Here is a 20,542-nt window from a genome sequence, read left to right as displayed (position 1 = left end):
ACAGTTTTATTTACTTCCATTTACATACTTCTTAACTTGGGTAAATAATTTAGAGTTTCTTAGCAAACAAAATAGAATAGTTAAAATAAAAAATGTGGTTAGATTAAGTAATTACAGTCTCACTTTACCAAATAAAAAATATTATGGAAAAAACAAATAAATAAATGATGTTAGAAAAGTTAAATAGTATTTAATTATTTATCTCAATTGTCTTATTAGTTTCTTCAAAAGTTTCCCAAAGATTATTCTGAACCAAATTCACAATACAATTGCTTTAACTAATTATTATTCTATAACTAATATCGCATTTATATCAAATATATTGACTATACAAGTTGTTGATTTAGTTGATTTAGTAGTAGTAGTTGTTGTTGCAACTCATGCATGTGGAACACTTGCGGTAGAAAATAGGTATTTGCTATTGTTATTTATCCGTTTGTCTATAACAAGAATTTGGCATCGTACTACTCCTGCAATATCTACTGCAGAGTATGAAACATTGATTGAGGTGACTGCTATTAAACACATATTATTTTAAAACCTACACAAAACTTCCTATGAACAAACGTCAATATACAAAATGGAAGACCAAAAAATAAACAACATAAACGAAAACAATATATAAAACGACGTAAATATGGCTTGACGTAAATACTCTTAAATATAGCAACCAAAATCAAATACAAAAACAAACGTAAATATGGCTTTACGTAACCAAAAAAAATAATACACAACAAAATCTAGAATACACCTTAATCTAACTACCGCGCGTAGCGCGGATCAATTGTTAGTATTAAATATTTTGGAATTTTAGTAGTGTATAATAAAATATAAATTTATTTTCTAAATCTGTGTGAAACAATCTAAAACGACAATTAATTTGATTGGATGGAGTATTAATATATCGGTTAGATCCGAATCAATTGAATGTCCCCATATTAATCTTAAATAAATGATAACAACTTATGTCTTAAGAATGATATGTGACAAAAATCCAATTGGGTTTGTAGAATTGTTGGTTCAATTTTGTACCCGAAATTAAACCAACCGGTTTGATTTATCTATTGAGGTGACTGTTCGTTGAAAGATTTGGTAACCTGTCATGGACTCATATGACGACGTGTCACCCAACACTTTCTTCCTCCCAAAGCAACAACAACAAAACTTCAAACAAATTACAGCTTTTGCCACCAAAGGCCAAAAAAGAGAAGAATAATATTGGCTAAAGACACTTGTTGCCGCCTTTCTCTCATCACCATTAGCCTAAAACTTGTCTCTTCCTCCAATATTTCAATGTTTCTCTGAACATTTTCACCTTTTTTTTTTTGTTGGGGAAACATTTCTGAATATCTTCTGATTTGTTTCTCCCTCCAATGGCGCCTCGTCTTTTCGCATGTTTTGGCGTCAGAGGATCTTCAACTTCCACCACCACCACCGGGAAAGGTGTTTCCGGTCACAACGCGGCTGTTGTAGCTTCAGATGTTCCCGTAGGTGATGGACCTGTTCTTGTTCAGCTTTTCTCATCTCAAGGATGTAAAACTTCCCCGGAGGCAGAGATGCTCGTCTCGCGTCTTGGTCGCGGTGATTTCGATGGAAAGATTCGAAGAGATGGTGGATCTAGTGGTTCTCCGGCGATAGTTTTGGTTTTTCACGTTGATTATTGGGATCATGTTGGATGGAAAGATCCGTATGGATCGAGTCAGTGGACGGTGAGGCAAAAGGCTTATATCGAGGCGTTGAATCAAGATACGATGTTTACTCCACAGTTTGTTGTTCAAGGTCGTGTTCAATTTCTTGGGAATGAAGAAGAGACGTTGCTTAAGTCTATTGTTGAAGCTCCTAGGTTTCCTTCTCCGGCGTTTCGGGTGAGTAATTTCTTACATTGTGTCATGTTGATGCATGGAATCTATATGATTGATTTCTTACTAGTTACTATACACTATGTGTTATTTTACTAACATGAACGTTAATGGTTCAAGACCAATGAGTGTTTGTAGCGTAACACAAGACTTTGTGTCCAAGGCATTACACTCACTAATTTGTATATGTAATGTTGTTGTAACATAAACATGAATTTGGCTATGGTTTATCAACATCTTCATGGTTATATTGTGATATCAAGATCAGTGAAACTGTTATCTTGTTTTTTTTTTTTATTAGGCCACATTCCAAAGACCAACCTCAGAAACCCTTCAAGTAACTCTCACAGGACCTTTGAGGATGAAAGTGGACTCGCACGGGATGGATATAATGGTTGCGCTATACGAGAATGGTTTAGTAAACGATTGTCCTCGAGGAGAGAACTCAGGAAGAGTCTTGTCCAATGACTACGTTGTGAGAAAGCTAGAAAAGTTATGCAACGTCAAAGATTTGACGCCGAAGAAGATTGTATCAGGGACGGCTCATTTCACGGTATGGGATGGATTCAACAGTGCTAAATGTGGAGTCGCTGTTTTTCTACAGAACACATCTCTTCAAATTTTCGGTACGCAGAGATTTCAATTGCCTGATGAGATTTGACAAAAGAAACAAAAATTCTGAATTTATTTGAGAAAATGAAATTTACCCTTTTTGTGTGTTCGTTCATATTTGGTTTATTATTGGAAATTTGTCACTCTCGTTTATAGGCATTTTGCTTTGTTTAAAATCTTTCAGTTCTCTTTCCTTCTAAGTTATGCTTTCCCACTCAACTTTTAGGATATAGTATTGTACTAATTGATTAGTTTTTAGGTGATAGTTGACTAACATCGTTTTTTATTTGGCCGATGTTTCCAACTTCGATGTTGTCAACGGAAAAACAATAATTCTGATGCAAAATTATAAAATATAACCACGACATTATCTTTGTGGTTTGTGGGGTGTTAATCCGCTGCATGTTGACTGTTGGGCATAATTTTAATCATGTAAATTATAATAGATAAATTCTATTATAATTATGATATATTATATGAATAATGGAGAATTATGCATTCTCTAGAATATTCAGTCAATACTGGCCGTAACAGTAAACATTGAGTCAACATGGGCCGTAACTGTAAGCAATGAGTCAATACGAGCCGAAACGGGATATGGCTACCAATATCATTAAAAGGATATTCGAGTCTATCTCTTGAAGAGAATATTCAAAAACGGCCTTATCTCATATAGAGGCGGTGACTCAAGCCCAAATCTCATGAGGATTAGGGTAAAGAGACTTCTCTATAAAAAGGGAGCGATATCAACACAATACGACATGAAATCGAGAGCAGAACAAGAGACCAAAAACACAGCCACACGACTCAATTCCAAAGCATTGCTAGGGTTCCTAAATTGACTTGTTGTACCTTAAACTTTTGTATTTGAGCTCGATATTTGATCAATAAAAACGACTATTCAACATCTATTTCTCGTTTCCGTAGTCTCTAAACGAATCGATTATTTTTGTCCAAACAATTGGCGCTAGAAGGAGGGGCAGAGTAAACTACGTGAGATGACAGGAAACGGAAGTGATACGACTAATGTCGAAGCGACTGTCGCCGATCAACTGGAAGCTCTGACTGCCAGGATGAACGAGACGGTGCAGAAGCTGACGCAGATGGAGGCCGATAACGCCAGACTACGGGAGGAGAACGCTTCGCTGATGACAGCAGGGAGAGTTTTTACCGAAGCAAGCTCTAGGTTTCGCGGCGTGAATCGGATGCAAGACTTTAACTCAATGCCTAGAACCAATAATCAAACACCCACAACGGATGATGCTCGGCTGGAGACTCCTCGTCAGGATGTGAACAGCGGAGGAAACCTTGACACAAGGCAGGCACGTGAAAGCCTTACCCGAGAAGACAACTTGGATCAACAAGGAGTTGTCAACACACCAGGCATAACAGGAATCGAACATGAGCCATATACCAAGTCATCTGAAGCCGCTTACTTGGAAGCTTTGATCACAAAACGACTGGGTGCAGTAGAAGCTATGATTCAACGACTACCGGGAGTGGCTCCACCGATTCGGAAAAGCAACTTGCACTCTTATGCTGATACACCGTTCTCTGATGAAATCGCACTCATTGAGATGCCGAGAAAATTTATGCTACCAACAATGAAGAAGTATGATGGAACATCCTACCCGGATGACCACATAGCTCAATACAAACAACGAATGTTCACGACGGCTATCCAGAAAGAGTGTAGGGAGGCGACTATGTGCAAGGGTTTTGGCTCAAGTCTCACGGGAGCTGCGCTTCAGTGGTTTACCAACTTGCCAAACGGCTCAATAAATTCGTTTGCATCATTGACAGATGTTTTTGTTGAACAATTCGCAAGCAGCAGGAACCTCGAAAAAATAGCAGATGATCTGTATGAGGTGCGACAGAAGAGAGATGAGTCATTACGTGCCTATGTGGGACGATTGAACAAGGAGAAAGTGTCAATACCGAGTTGCAACATATCTACTGCCATATCGGCGTTCAAAAGAGGTTTACTCCCAGATGGCGACTTATACAAAGAGCTAACCAAATACCAATGTAGGACGATGGAGGATGTACTCTCACGTGCATGGGCTCAGATTAAATGGGAAGAAGACTCGGCTTATCACCAACGACGTTCGCCACGGTCTGATTCCCGCGTTGTGAGAAACAAAAAGTCAAGTAGGGATGACAAGCCTTACCAAAGACCTAAGGACGAGAACGGTAAGAGTGGAAGAAGGAACACGCATCGACTATTGAGCGGAGCAGACGACGTGAAACCAAGGTCATCAACATGGCCAGATATCAGTAACCTTTCAATTTCACATGCACACTTGGTCGGTGTATTGAAGGAGATGGGTGAAAACGTGAGATGGCCTCCAAAGATGAAGGCACCTGACAACAAGCGTAACACCTTAAAGTGGTGTGAATTCCACAATGATCACGGCCACATAACAGAAGATTGCATCTCATTGAGGATGGAAGTGAATGAGCTGTTGAAAAAAGGATACTTGAGAGAATACATGTCTGACAAAACCTGAAATCGATTGGATGGTGAAAGCAACAAACAAGTCGCAATTGCCAACGGTCCGGTTTCACCTCCAAAACATGATCGAGTTATCAATGTTATCTCTGGAGGATCGGAAATAAGTGGGATAACTCATTCAGCTGCAAAAAGAAACACCAGAGCTGTCAAAAACTCTCAAAGCAAAGGGCAAGCTACGCAAGGCGACATGCCAGAGTGCACAATAACTTTTGCAATGAGTGAGAGCAGCGTATCAACCCCGCATCACGATGCGTTAGTCATACAATTGACAGTGGCTAATTGCTTAGTGAAGAGGATATTAATCGACAACGGAAGCTCAACCAACATCATTTATATGCAAGCATATAAAGAGTTGGGTCTCGACGAAAAAGGATTGACACGAAAATCTATCCCATTAGTTGGATTCAGTGGCGAGGTCAAGCAGAGTGTTGGTGAAGTGACACTTCCAGTGTATGCTGAGGGAGTTAACAAACACACGAAGTTTTTAGTAGTGGATTGTGCTTCGGCTTACAATGCCATTATGGGGCGCCTTTGGATTCACGACATGGGTGCTGTCCCATCGACTCTACACCAGATTATCAAATTTCCCACCCCATGGGGAGTGAAAGAGATAGCAGGGGAACAAGAGAGTTCACGCTTGTGTTATCAGACTACCTTAAAGGGTAAAGGTCAACAATTATAGCAATTACAGAATCCACCGCTGGCGCCTCATGAGAAAGAACCAGAAGTGGAACCGCAGAAGTCTCCTGTCATGACAGTCGGTGAAATGTCGAATTGGATGAATCCAATCCTCAACTATCTTCGAGATGGCGTGCTGTCAATGCATCGTGCTGAATGCAGAAAGATTAAGCAGCAACCTGCACGATTTATTCTCCACGGGGGACAACTATACTGTAGGTCATTTTCTGGGCCTTACTTAAAGTATATTACGGCGGTTGAAGCTCAAACAGTTTTGGCAGAATTGCACTTAGGAGAATGTGGAAACCACTCAGGCTCTCGAAGTCTTGTGTTAAGAGCCAAAAGAGCTGGATATTACTGGACTACGATGAACGAGGATGCTGTACGACTCGTTCGCCACTGTGACAAATATCAAAGATTTGCTAATATGTCAAAACTACCACCAGAAAACTTGCAAACGATCAGTTCACCATGGCCATTCATGAAGTAGGGCATGGATATAATAGGGAAATTGCCAACGGCACCCGCTCAAAAAGTATTTTTATTGGCAGTGACTGACTACTTCACAAAGTGGATAGAAGCAGATTCGTTTAGCCAAGTCAGAGAGCAAGAAGTCAGCAGTTTTATATGGAAGAATGTTATATGCAAATTCGGGGTGCCCCATGGAATTGTCACTGACAACGGACCCCAATTTGCATGTAACAAATTTAAGAACTTCTGCGATGATTAGGGAATAAAACTAAGCTTCGCAACCCCAAGGCATCCGCAATCCAATGGTCAAGCCGAATCTTCAAACAAAATAATTGTGAAGAAACGGTTAGAAAAGGCTAAAGGGAATTGGGTAGAAGAGCTTCCAGGCGTATTGTGGGCTTACCGTACTACTACTAAGTCATCAACTGGTGAAACACCGTTTTCACTTGTGTATGGGATGGAAGCGGTCATTCCGTGTGAAGTAGGCGTGAAAACGGCACGTACCGAGCACCCTAACTTGCAGGAAAATGAAGAATTGATGAGTCTCGAACTCGATCTATTAGACAAGAAACGAGAAGCAGCAAAAATCCAAAACTGGTGTTATCACCAGGAAGTGGCTAGGAGCTACAACAAAAATGTCAGAACACGAACATTCGAGACAGGAGATTGGGTCTTAAGACGTACCTTTCAAAATACGATGGAACAAGGAGCTGGAAAACTCAGTCCCACTTGGGAAGGCCCTTACAGAATCGTCGAAGTGCGTGGCTCAGGAGCATACAAGTTGCAAAATAATGAAGGAAAAACCCTTCCCAACAGCTGGAATGCCTTACATCTGAAGAAATACTACTTTTAGTGAATTTGGTTCTTGGTTTTAAATTATTTATTTTTGGTGTTTTTGAGTTTTCCAAAGGTTAACACTACATGTCTCAAGTTATAGACAATGGTTTTAATAAAACTGAGTTATGGTCTATGTGACCTGCTTTTCAACACATTGCGCATTGAAGTCATTGACACATGAACACATGAACAATAGGCTCTCTGCAGAAACTGGGTAATCACCTGAAACGGGACAGCAAAACTTGACAGCAAAACTGGGTAATCACCTAATGGTCGGGTCAAAACTTAGCAAACTTGACAGCAAAACACTTGCTAACAATAAATGAGCTATGAGACGCTTGAATTGGGGCACGAACCTGGATTATGTCACGAGCACGGCATTAATGATTTGGTTATGACAAAATAGTCAATGTGTAGCCAATTCAAGGAATTGGTTAGGAACCACATTGTCATTTAAAAGCCAATGTAAAGGCAATGTGTAGCCAATTCAAGAAATTGGCTAAGAACCACATTGTCATTTAAAGGCCAATGTTAAGTCAATGTGTAGCCAATTCAAGAAATTGGCTAGGAACCACATTGTCATTTAAAAGCCAATGTAAAGGCAATGTGTAGCCAATTCAAGAAATTAGCTAGGAACCACATTGTCGTTTAAAAGCCAATGTAAAGGCAATGTGTAGCCAATTCAAGAAATTAGCTAGGAACCACATTGTCGTTTAAAAGCCAATGTAAAGGCAATGTCTAGCCAATTAAAGAAATTGGCTAGGAACCACATTGTCGTTTAAAAGCCAATGTAAAGGCAATTTGTAGCCAATTAAAGAAATTGGCTAGGAACTACATTGTTATTTAAAAGCCAATGTAAAGGCAATGTGTAGCCAATTCAAAAAATTGGCTAGGAACCACATTGTCGTTTAAAAGCCAATGTAAAGGCAATGTGTAGCCAATTCAAGGAATTGGTTAGGAACCACATTGTCATTTAAAAGGCAATGTGCAGCCAATTCAAGAAATTGGCTAGGAACTACATTGTTATTTAAAAGCCAATGTAAAGGTAATGTGTAGCCAATTCAAGAAATTGGCTAGGAACCACATTGTCATTTAAAAGGCAATGTGCAGCCAATTCAAGAAATTGGCTAGGAACCACATTGTCATTTAAAAGCCAATGTGTAGCCAATTCAAGAAATTGGCTAGGAACCACATTGTCATTTTAAAGCCAATGTAAAGCCAATGTATAGCCAATTCAGAAAATTGGCTAGGAACAACATTGTCATTTAAAAGCCAATGTTAAGGCAATGTGTAGCCAATTCAAGAAATTTGCTAGGAACCACATTGTCATTTAAAAGCCAATATAAAGGCAATGTATAGCCAATTCAAGAAATTGGTTAGGAACCACATTGTCTATTTAAAAATCAATGTAAAGGCAATGTGTAGCCAATTAAAGAAATTGGCTAGGAACCACATTGTCGTTTAAAAGCCAATGTAAAGGCAATGTGTAGCCAATTAAAGAAATTGGCTAGGAACCACATTGTCGTTTAAAAGCCAATGTAAAGGCAATGTGTAGCCAATTAAAGAAATTGGCTAGGAACCACATTGTCGTTTAAAAGCCAATGTAAAGGCAATGTGTAGCCAATTAAAGAAATTGGCTAGGAACCACATTGTCGTTTAAAAGCCAATGTAAAGGCAATGTGTAGCCAATTAAAGAAATTGGCTAGGAACCACATTGTCGTTTAAAAGCCAATGTAAAGGCAATGTGTAGCCAATTAAAGAAATTGGCTAGGAACCACATTGTCGTTTAAAAGCCAATGTAAAGGCAATGTGTAGCCAATTAAAGAAATTGGCTAGGAACCACATTGTCGTTTAAAAGCCAATGTAAAGGCAATGTGTAGCCAATTAAAGAAATTGGCTAGGAACCACATTGTCGTTTAAAAGCCAATGTAAAGGCAATGTGTAGCCAATTAAAGAAATTGGCTAGGAACCACATTGTCGTTTAAAAGCCAATGTAAAGGCAATGTGTAGCCAATTAAAGAAATTGGCTAGGAACCATATTGTCATTTTCAAGCCAATGTAAAGGCAATGTATAGCCAATTCGGAAAATTGGCTAGGAACTACATTGTCATTTAAAAGCCAATGTTAAGGCAATGTGTAGCCAATTCAAGAAATTTGCTAGGAACCACATTGTCATTTAAAAGCCAATATAAAGGCAATGTATAGCCAATTCAAGAAATTGGTTAGGAACCACATTGTCTATTTAAAAGTCAATGTGGAGCCAATTCAAAAAATTGGTTAGGGACCACATTGTTTACAGCCAATTCAATAAAGTGGGTTTGGCCAAATGACGGAACAGACCAACACAGAGTCAACCACGCATCCAATTCTAAGGATTGGAGCCAATATGAATTCAAGTTGCAGCCGATTCAAGTAACTTGGTTACAAAAACTTTATCGTTTCAAAGTCGGTGTGAAGCCAATTCACCGGATTGGCTAACACGAAACCGGCAATATCAAACCAATGTGGAACGAATGCATATCCCATTTAATAGATTGGTTATGGCAACATTGCCATGGAAAAACCAGTATAGAACCCGTACGTAGCCATATCAAAGCATCGACTTTGAGGAAAAAAAATGTTATGTCTAATCACTACGGTGTCATTGCTTAACATTACAAATGGCAAAGTCAAGTCGAATTGATACAATGGCAGAACTGCAGCTAAAGGGATTACATAGGCGTCCAACAATGAGATCACTACAACGACCTAAGTAAGACAATGTTCTACTAGAACTAGAAGACAAGAGCTAAATAAGTCATAACGAGGGAAGAAAATAGTTGGTCATGGAGCAATGGGTTCTATGTCAACCTGGCTTTTAACTCCAATCTGAGCAAGGGAATCCCCAAAAGTAGGTGGAGTCATCCCTTTAAACAGTGCCTGACTCCACATCACGGTTTGGTACTGCATATCCACTTCACCTAGATCCCATTTCTTATGCTCCCCCAGCAGGCATTCACGCAATGCCTCCCATCGAGCTATGATGGTTGCCCCATTCAAGTAGAAATACAACTCATACTTTAGGACCTCAATTCGTTTCTTGAGAGAGACAATCTCATCTTGAAGCACTTCCTTCTCACCAAATGATCTCTCATTGTCGGCTTTAAGGTCAGTTATGGCCTGGTCACGTTCAACCAATTTGGCTTCCAAAGTTGCGATGTCACGGTTCTTGAAGGCAATGGTCTCGTGAGCCGAAGCAGTTTTTGATTTCTCATTGCTCAAATCACGCCTCAGACTTGGCTTGATTTGATGCTCAGATGAAAGCTTCTTCTCAGCAAGGTGCAACGATGACATCGTCTACAAAAAATGAGAACACCAAAACGTTAAGAAGAGAAGGAAAGAGAGTCAAAATGCGAGTTCCAATGTCATAATTTGACTAGCTAATAGCTAAAGTACCTTGAGAAGGTCAAAGAAAGCTTCATCAACAGTGGAGGCAATCCCAGCGGTGGCCAACGATTCAAAGTCATGGGCGAGAATCTTGGACTTCAGCTCTTCGGCAACCAATGAAGCATCAGGGTTGATCAATGACCCGTTAGAAGGAGGTACAACCGCAACAACAGAGTTAGTTGGTGCTTGAAGTGAAGAACATAGATTGGCTCCCGCTAATTTCCCTGAAGCTGTCTTGAAACGTGCAAAGGCAGTCGATGTGTGAATTGGCTGGCCATTCGACATGTCAAACCCTGCAAGCATATGAAGAAATCAGAATAAAGTTAGTAGGGAAAAAGATACATCAGCGACTTTCATAACGAAAAGGTGAAACTCAACAATGGATCAAATGGAACAGGCTATCTAACCCCAGATAGTAGTGTTCTCTAAAGCAAACTTGCTAGTGAGGAACTCTACGGTGCGATAAGATGGCTGGCGACTCAACACCTTGAAAGCACCAGCTCTACCTACGGGATCGGGTTTGGTCCTGACGTCTACACACATGCAAGGCAAGTGTAAAATACGAGTTAGTCTCACATGAATTCAGATGGTCACACGACGCATAACCTTTCCCACCTGCAACAAACCAATTGGTTGGAAAACCCGGTTCATGTCCCACTTTCATGAAGACATATCTCTCTCGCCATCTCGTTTCAAGCGTTCTTTTAACACCGGAATCAAGTTCAATAGCTAAGGTACGTAGTTCAATTGGTCATATATGAAACTTTATTAACTATGCCTTGTTAAAATAATACCCTTCGACTACACTACTCTCTAAATTCTTACTAAGAAAATAGAGAGTGGGGGCAAACTGTTGGGCATAATTTTAATCATGTAAATTATAATAGATAAATTCTATTATAATTATGATATATTATATGAATAATGGAGAATTATGCATTCTCTAGAATATTCAGTCAATACTGGCCGTAACGGTAAACGTTGAGTCAACATGGGCCGTAACTGTAAGCAATGAGTCAATACGGGCCGAAACGGGATATGGCTACCAATATCATTAAGAGGATATTCGAGTCTATCTCTTGAAGAGAATATTCAAAACGACCTTATCTCATATAGAGGCGGTGACTCAAGCCCAAATCCCATGAGGATTAGGGTAAAGAGACTTCTCTATAAAAAGGGAGCGATATCAACACAATACGACATGAAATCGAGAGCAGAACAAGAGACCAAAAACACAGCCACACGACTCAATTCCAAAGCATTGCTAGGGTTCTTAAATTAACTCGTTGTGCCTTAAACTCTTGTATTTGAGCTTGATATTTGATCAATAAAAACGACTATTCAACATCTATTTCTTGTTTCCATAGTCTCTAAACGAATCGATTATTTTTGCCCAAAAATTGACAATAGTTAATTCATTAAGTTTTGTAGGGACGATAATAATTGAAACATAGTGAAAGTTATTGGAACGTGTCCTACTCGTACAACATTATCCACGCAGCACAACTGAATTAATTCATAGAAAGAAACATGTCAACGGACCTTTTTCTTCTGTCTCTAAAATATTTGATTACAAAAAAAAAGTTAGGGGAAAAAAAAATTACTAACTTAATGTTAGTTACATTGAACCATTAACTAGAGATACTCGATTAAAACTCTATCCACTATACAAAGAGTTTTTATCTAACTAATCTAAAAATATTATGCATAATTTTTACAAAAGGAAAATCATACATAATTTTATATAAAGCCCATGCGACGAGTCCCCGACGACTACTACAAATGTCTCGCAACTAGATTCAAATTAAAATAATATAAATAACTGTTTCAATATGGATATGGTGTCTCTAGATGCAAATTAAATCATTTATATTTTTTTTTTATTGTAGTTTTTTCTTTAAGTCCGTGGGACGACGTCTTACAACCGTCAAACCGTATATATAATGAAGATGACTGGTTCGACTTGGAAGGCGCTATAGTCCTGTAGCCTTTTTTTTAGCTCAGATTTTCAAATTTATGAGGTTAACAGAAATAATTGTTAATGAAACAAAAGTACAGTGAAAATCAAACTTACCAATTCAGCAGAGTTCTTAAAGGCTACTCCTTAATCATAATTTTTAACAAATCCTAACTTTAGTTAAAGATAATCTAAAAGAATATGATATCTGAATATGAGAAAAATCCAAGAGAGAATTATTTAATTAGTTTTACTTGCTACCACATTTGTACGTGTTCAATGCCTCGTGGATATATTTTACACCATGAAACGTTAGGTCTGGTTTCTTTTTTATTTATTTATTTTGTTTTGCCAAATTTCTAAGTCTTTTTCCTCTCTTTTTCTATTTTTATTTACGTCAGTTTTGTGTGTGTGTGTGTGTGTTTTTATTAGTTTTTAATAGTATAAAATAAATTGGAAAGATAAATAAGCAAGGTTTTTTCGATCATTAATTTCAATTCATGTCTTTATCTTTTTTCATATTTATATATATATATATATACTGTATATAAATATTTCATGTATTTATCTTTATGGTCGGCATACATGCGAAAACTAAAAATTAAAAATTAAAATGCATAATAATATTACATAAAATATACACTCGAAGTAGATATGCAACTTTTTGCTACTTAAAGTATAGCAAAATGAGAGGGACTGTTATATATAACATTAACTATTTGAGTAGTTCTTTATTTTTTCAATCAGTACGGTTCGTCCGATCGGATCATATATCAGTTGTAGTGTTTGAGCATATTCTAGAACAAACTTAAATGTCGTTTTGAACATTTATTATTAATAAAATCGAGAAAGAAGGACGAGCAAGCAAATGATGTAACGAAGTTTGAAAATCTTGAACAACAATAGAAATTCATACGAAAGAAGAAGAAGAAACTTTAAACTTATAAAAACTAAAATGAAAGTGGTAGCTGGTTAACGAATTGACATGCGGAAGACTTACATAATTGATAGTTTATGTTATGAAAAGACTTGCATAATTGATAGTTGCAAATTATAAAGGAAAACTAATAAATTTGAAACGACGTACGTCCCAATTGTTGTGTTCGTCAAAATTTTCTATGACAGCGATTATATTTAATGTTCCTAAGAAGACAAATTATTGTGCTAATTAAATTTTAATATTGGGTTGTTGGGATTGTTGTAGATAGAACCAGGCAATAACATAATCTACCAATAATAATTTACAGCATTTCCTTTAATTTAGTACTTGACAATTAAATAATATTTGACCAGATTGTCTGGATTTTTTTTTTGTCGTCTTGGTAATTATCATTATTAATTTGTTTTTGATATCTTACATTTTTTATTGTTACAAATAGGATTATACATCGGAAAAAAAATTATTGATTATAAATCTTATGATAACAGATCAATATAGATTCCAAAAGATCTGAAATAGTAATAATTAAGTTTTACAATATCAAATCAAAATTCCTTAATCGACTTGTCAAATCATCCATTTCGGATTGAAACCGAAGTCTCTTGCAATTCAGTGATACCAGGCGGTATTTTGCACTCACTCACTTACAGACACATGTAAATTATATTTTATTGTTTGATCAATTACACATGTATTTTGACCATTGACATGCCTTGTTCTTTACGTATGTTGCACTGCTACAACGCTTTCTCGTTAATTTACCTAACTTAGTAAAAACAAAATACATGTCTACGGTTATCAGTTATTGACTTATTGTTGTTGTTACTTGTTATGTAATATAGAAACTCTGGTGTGATGCCCAACTCAAACTGAGAGTTTCAAGCACTTCGATCGGATTTCAAAATTCAAGCAGCACAATAATATAGCTTGCTTCTGAAAATTTATAACACTTGGATCCATTTGCATTTATTTAACTTAAGTATTTTACTCTATCAGAGTCATTCTTTACATACTTCATTGATTTTTTTTTCTATTTCTTTTTGGGCAAATCCTTTTCTGTTATCAAAATTTTACAAATAAACATATTCATTGAATGTAAACAGTAACCACGTGTTGGTCAAAAAAATTCTATATGTTTCGTCTGTCTATTTATGTATATGCATGTGTATATCAATTTATACTATTTACATACTAGTATTAAATTAATTGTATAGTGATGACTAATGAGTAAAACACTAAACATACACGCAACATAGCTATCTTGTCATCTTGAAAACAAACTTAGCTATCTTGAAAACTGTTTGATGATTTGAGACAAAAGGACCAAAACAAATGGAACCTTCCTCACAAATCTATATGACATATACGTCTTCATACACCACCCAGATTACGCCACGTGTTCTCATTCCATCGAAATTAATTAGTTTAGGGTTAATAGAGATGGGTTTAGTCTCATGCTCTTTGTTTGTTTAATAAGGACTTTAAAAATAGAAAGCAATTTTTACCAGCTTTTGTTTTGTCAACATAATAAGCTGTCGTTCCTTTTATTTTTTCTACGTATTTCATCAAGAAAAGACACGTATTTAGATAGATGATGGAAGGACGGTACCAAATCATCTTGACTTGACTTTGCATATTCCATATATATTATATATTTCTTTGTAAAAACCATAACTTCTTTGTAATCAAGTTCATAAAGTTATTAGCCTCTCTCTCTTTCTCTCTTTAGCTCTCTCACACATAACATTTGGAAAAAAGATGGGAAAATCTTCAAGCTCGGAGGAAAGTGAAGTGAAGAAAGGGCCATGGACTCCAGAGGAAGACGAGAAGCTCGTCGGCTATATTCAAATGCACGGTCCCGGAAAATGGCGAACCCTTCCCAGGAACGCTGGTAAATTTCTACCCCACCAAGCAAACAATAGCTAAATTTGCGATTTGTATTTACGTTTACGTTTAAAGTTTAAGAACAATGATTAGCATGTTATATCATCTAAATGTCAACATTAGTGTTTAATTACAATTAAAACGTAAAATTTATGGTACTTATCATATATGCATGTGAATCTTGAAAAGGGTTAAGAAGATGCGGGAAGAGTTGTAGATTGCGATGGACGAATTATCTAAGGCCCGATATCAAGAGGGGAGAGTTCTCTCTTCAAGAGGAAGAAACCATTATTCAACTCCATCGTCTTCTTGGAAACAAGTTAGTCTATCTTAATTCAATTTTCCTTTTCTTTTCTTCATTTTAGTGTATAAATGTTAATATGTATGATTAAATTAAGTGAAATGACCTAGTTTTCCACTACTTACACCTACTTCATTTGGACTTCCATGTCTTTACAATTGTGTTATAATATTACTTGCATATACTTATTTAATTGTACTAAAAGACAATATCATAAACACTATATCAAGGTCAACTGTCTAAAGCTAAGCTTGCAATCTTCAACTCTTTACGCAGCTAGTATCTTAGCAAGTCAAAGCTAATTATACTTCTCTTTTTGATATCAACTGAAATCTAACTCAGTTTCTTTCTCTTCTATAGATGGTCCGCCATTGCTATTCACTTGCCGGGAAGAACAGATAACGAAATAAAGAACTATTGGAACACACATATAAAAAAGAAACTCTTACGAATGGGGATTGATCCGGTGACTCATTGTCCCCGAATCAATCTTCACCAGCTCTCTTCATTTCTCACCTCATCACTGTTCAAATCTATGTCACAACCGATGAATAATCCATTTGACCTCACTACTTCAAATATTAATCCCGATATCTTGAATCACCTCAACAACGTGCAGACCGAATCATACCAACATCACCAACCAAACCAACAGCTTCAAACCGACCTAAACACTGACCAAACCACTTTCACTGGTTTGCTCAACTCATCAACACCACCGGTTCAATGGCAAAACAATGGAGAATACTTGGGAGACTATCTCAGTTATACCGGTTCAGGTGATCCATCTAGTAACCAAGTCCCTCAACTCGGAAACCACTCAGCGGCCGCATTTGTATCCGACCAAATTAACGACGGTGAGACTTTTAAGGACAGATGGAAGTTTAGTTCATCAATGCTTCTGGGAACTTCGTCGAGCAGCTCGACACCATTGAATTCGTCTTCGACTTTTCATGTCAATGGTGGAAGCGAAGATGATAGAGAGAGTTACGGTAGCGACATGTTGATGTTTCATCAGCATCATGATCATAATAATAATGCCTTGAATCTATCATAGTGTTTTATTTCTTGATCTTATTTGGATTATTTTTATTTTTGTGGGGTTTGTAATTGTGTTACATATACTTTTGTACTTTTAAGAGATTAGTCTATTATTATTGTGATGTTAATTCTTTTTTCCTTCTACTTTTTGAATACGAAGAACTTTCAATTTGTTTACATAAAAGGTCTTTAGAATTAAGGTGGCTGATAAGTCTGTGAAGTGTTTCACGTACTTAATATTTTAGTAGCTAGCTAGTGTACAACTTATTTTGGCTTTGTTTGTGCATTCTACTAGTTGTTTTTCTACAAGTTTCTATTTGTCTACTCTCAAAAATTCATAAGGATTTCGTTGGTTCATAATTTTTTTTTTGTCAACAGCTTTTATAAAAGTAACACTAAACGGTTAGCATGAGATTTTCGTGCCAAAGAATCCCATTGAACATTTGCACTTCAAAGAACTAGAGAAGAAAGAAAACAAAAATCAAACTCCTCTGTATCGCTCGCACTATCATCTAGGTAGATCATTGAGAAAGCCAATCATCCGAAAAGAAAAAACACATCTTCACAAAGTCTGAGCAATCTAGTGACATCAATAATATAGCTCCAATCATTCATCACATAGCCTATAGATTTTTATTAAATCCAATAAATAATAACAATAAATCATTCCACATTAAATTTAAAATGTGTATGGGTAAAACATGTTAATTCAAAATCAGTCATAATTTATTTATAAATTTATATGGGATCTATCAATCAATAAAGAATTAAAACGTAACCCCTAAATATAGAAATTTGTTACATATTATATTATTTTAGAGCTTATTGTGTCATTTATCTTTGCTTTGTTGTGCATTTTCTTATACTATTTTTTTCTCTCAACGTCGAAGACCTTTCCATTTGTTTCGTCTCAAAAGGTCATAAAATGGTTGACAAGTGCGTAAGTGGATTACATACATACTTAAGTGTTGATTGGCTCTCCCGCTACCTCCCACAAACGCTGCGTTTGCGGGTAGTAGCGGTTGCTAGCGATTGGTACCAATCACACAAACTACTCTCAGTCGCTCCCAACCGCTTCAAATCACTGAATTCTAAAAGCTGCTTCCCGCAAGCATTTGTGGTTGCGGGCGTTTGCGTTAGGAATTTTTTTTTTTTTTTGAAAAAACTTGAAACAAATCAATGATAATGAAATACTTTTTTATATATCTTTTACCTATCTATTTTATTCATTAAAGATAGGAGAAAATGAAGTACGGATACGATTGAGAATATTAAAAAATAAACAATTGGAAGAAAATAAGATTTCAATTAACAATAACCCATAAAACTTGATGTAAATTTAATGGCACATCGCACATAAGTTCAGAAAAATCTAAATAAATATAACATTTCATCAGAAATTTAAGAAAATAAGATTATTTGTGCAAAATATAAAAACAAATCACGAGTGACTCTTCTCAACTCTCGTTTGATCATTACTACCGATGCAAATATTGCCCTACAGAACTTATTGAGTGTGTGAGATTTAAGAAAGAAAATCTATATGTTTAGTCATTTATCAAATTACTTGATTAAAGTTTTGGTAAAAAGCCAAATGCATAAAGTAATAATTATTTCACTATGAAATTTATTTGTTTTTCAAATAATTATTTTAGTATTTTTTAATAAATTTTGATTATAAATCAAGTTTAATAAAATTTTTGATATTTTAAAACATTTATATAATTATAAATCACATTTATTATGTTTCAACCGCTATTGCACCCGCTGGTCAACCAGTCGTAAACCTCCCGCAAACGCACCAATTTTAAACAGCTAAACCAATCGTTCAAAACGCTTAATAACGCTTGAAACCGCAATCGTCTGCTTCCACAATCACCCGCAACCGCAACTGCAGCATTTGAATCAATCAGGCTCTTAGTATTTTAAAAGCTAAGTACTGTACCCTTTATCTTGGCTTTCTTGTGTCTACTTAATTGTTGTTTTAAAATCGAAGAACTTTTAATTAGTTCTAAAAGGTCTTCTTCTTGTACGTACTTCCCTATACTTGTACTATCTTGAATTTTGATGATTAAGAACACATTGGTGGAGTATGACATAATAGTGATTGAATTTAATTGGTCATATAGACTCATAGAAATTTTGTTTTTAATTTCAACATAAAAGAAAAAGCAATCGTCGACTTGTATTCCCTTATGTTTTAGTTTGAAATAAGCAAAAAGCATTGAATAATACGACACCTAAAAGGTAGATTTAAATAATTATTCACTAGAAGAAAAGGTGTATGAGATTCATACACTAACTAGTGGATACATCATACATATATATAGTCAAGGTTGTTCAAGACTCCAAACTAAATTTATAAAACTGTTCATACAGTGAGATGAGATATATAGTCAATCTTTGCTTTATTTATTTTTTTTTTGATCTAATTTTTTTTCCTGAACTAAAAACGCTTTTTCAATTAAAATTAGGATTGTTTGTACAAAAGGAGAGCATCCTTTGCCTATTGATCGGCTTGATGATTCTATAAACAAGGGATGAAATTAAAGGAGCAGAAAAAATTGAGAAGATAGTGAGAGAGAGTCCCATGAAGTTCCTTCTGTTGGAGTTTCTGATTAAGGGCTTGGACCAGCATGAGCGAGTCGGAAGCGAAAGAGATTGAGCATTCTACCATTCTTTGGCTATTACCAAGGCAAGAAGCAAAGTTTCCTCCGCAGGGATCCTTTTTTTGCTGAAAAGGATTGAGCATTCTACCATTCTTTGGCTATTACCAAGGCAAGAAGCAAAGTTTCCTCCGCAGGGATCCTTTTTTTGCTGAAAACTAGTTCATTCCGCGAAGTCCAGATCATCTAAAGGAGCCAAGGGGAGATTGGTCCAGCTCCTATATCCGTTGGAGGTAAGCAGATGAGTCTATTTGCCTTTTCGATTCCCTCCTTTGTTGAGGTTATACTGTCCAGTTGTAATGGGGATTTTACTGGGAGAAGGGACCAGATTCGCCGTGCAAAACCACATTATAAGAAAAGGTGGAGGGTCGTTTCCTCTTCATCACAGTGTGGGCATTTAGCTGAGTCACTGATTGTCCGATGTAGGAGGTTTGAACCTACCGGGAGGGCATTCTGTACAACTTTCCATAAGAGCAATTTGGTTTTTGGGGATGACTTAAGGGACCAAATGTTGCTTTGCCAGTTAAACGGATCTACGCTACTATCACAATCTCGGTTAGCCTCTGGAGGGTCGTCATCAGATTTTGTAGACTCAAAGTAGCCAGATTTGGCAGTGTAGATTCCATCTGTGGTAGGTAACCATGCCCAAACATCCTCTGCTCCTCTTTGGCTTGGTTTTAGTAGTAGTATTTCCTTCTCATAAGATGGTAGGATGTGTCTGATAAGATCCAGGTTCCATTCTCTGGTATTTGGTAGGAAGAGATCTGCAACTTTGAGGTGTTGTGACGCTTCAGTTGGGGGTCCTATAGGCGCTAAAGGAGTGGAGGTAGACAGCCAAGGGGTTCTCCATACTGGGATAGAGGCACCCGAACCTACTAGCATTTCCAAGTTGGATTTTAGTAGATCATTACCCATACAGATGCTCCGCCACCCATGGGAGGCTGAGGATGGGATTATGCACTCCAATAACGGTATGTGTTTGTAATATTTCCCCAGGTGGACTTTAGCTAGGAGGGTATTCGGTTTTGTTAGTAATCTCCAACTAAGCTTAGCCAGTAGAGCCTTGTTAAAATGTTTGATATCTTTGATCCCCAAGCCTCCAAATTTTGTTGGTTTTGTGATTTTTCTCCAAGCGACCCAAGACATTTTTTTCTTTTCAGTCTTTGTATCCCACCAAAACCTTGTTAGAGCTGACTGTATACGTTTGCAGAGTGATCCAGGTAGGTGGAAACACGACATGGTATACGTTGGCATAGACGAAAGCACCGATTTTAGCATTGTAAGCTTATCAGCCGTGGAGAGAAATCTTGACGACCAACTTAGAGCTTTCTGCTTGATACGGTCAACGATAGAGG

At 36.8% G+C, this 20,542-nt stretch overlaps 3 protein-coding genes across 4 annotated transcripts in view; all 3 read left to right on the top strand.

The window, feature by feature from the left end:
- LOC104729440 overlaps nucleotides 1-2,654 on the top strand; it is a 4,754-nt gene extending 2,100 nt beyond the window's left edge. The window contains exons 2-3 of one of the 2 annotated variants that reach the window (XM_019236095.1): nucleotides 1,411-1,865; nucleotides 2,161-2,654. In XM_019236095.1, coding sequence (XP_019091640.1) covers nucleotides 1,411-1,865; nucleotides 2,161-2,520 — 815 coding nt within the window. In that variant the 3' untranslated portion in view covers nucleotides 2,521-2,654. Of the gene's footprint in view, nucleotides 1-1,205; nucleotides 1,866-2,160 lie in introns of those variants that run through there. The other variant, XM_010448381.2, reaches the window with a different exon arrangement.
- Nucleotides 3,470-5,668, top strand: LOC104753990. Its single transcript, XM_010476158.1, has 2 exons — nucleotides 3,470-4,935; nucleotides 5,002-5,668. The coding sequence occupies exons 1-2, from the start codon at nucleotides 3,470-3,472 to the stop codon at nucleotides 5,666-5,668; spliced, it is 2,133 nt and encodes a 710-aa protein (XP_010474460.1).
- LOC104729431 (myb-related protein 308-like) lies at nucleotides 14,995-16,692 on the top strand. Its single transcript, XM_010448370.1, has 3 exons — nucleotides 14,995-15,186; nucleotides 15,369-15,498; nucleotides 15,841-16,692. The coding sequence occupies exons 1-3, from the start codon at nucleotides 15,054-15,056 to the stop codon at nucleotides 16,535-16,537; spliced, it is 960 nt and encodes a 319-aa protein (XP_010446672.1). The 5' UTR covers nucleotides 14,995-15,053; the 3' UTR covers nucleotides 16,538-16,692.

Source organism: Camelina sativa, chromosome 2, assembly GCF_000633955.1.
Source record: "Camelina sativa cultivar DH55 chromosome 2, Cs, whole genome shotgun sequence".
Classification (NCBI taxonomy): domain Eukaryota; kingdom Viridiplantae; phylum Streptophyta; class Magnoliopsida; order Brassicales; family Brassicaceae; genus Camelina; species Camelina sativa.
The sequence above is the reverse complement of the archived record's forward strand: the minus strand, read 5'-3'. Positions and strand labels throughout refer to the sequence as shown.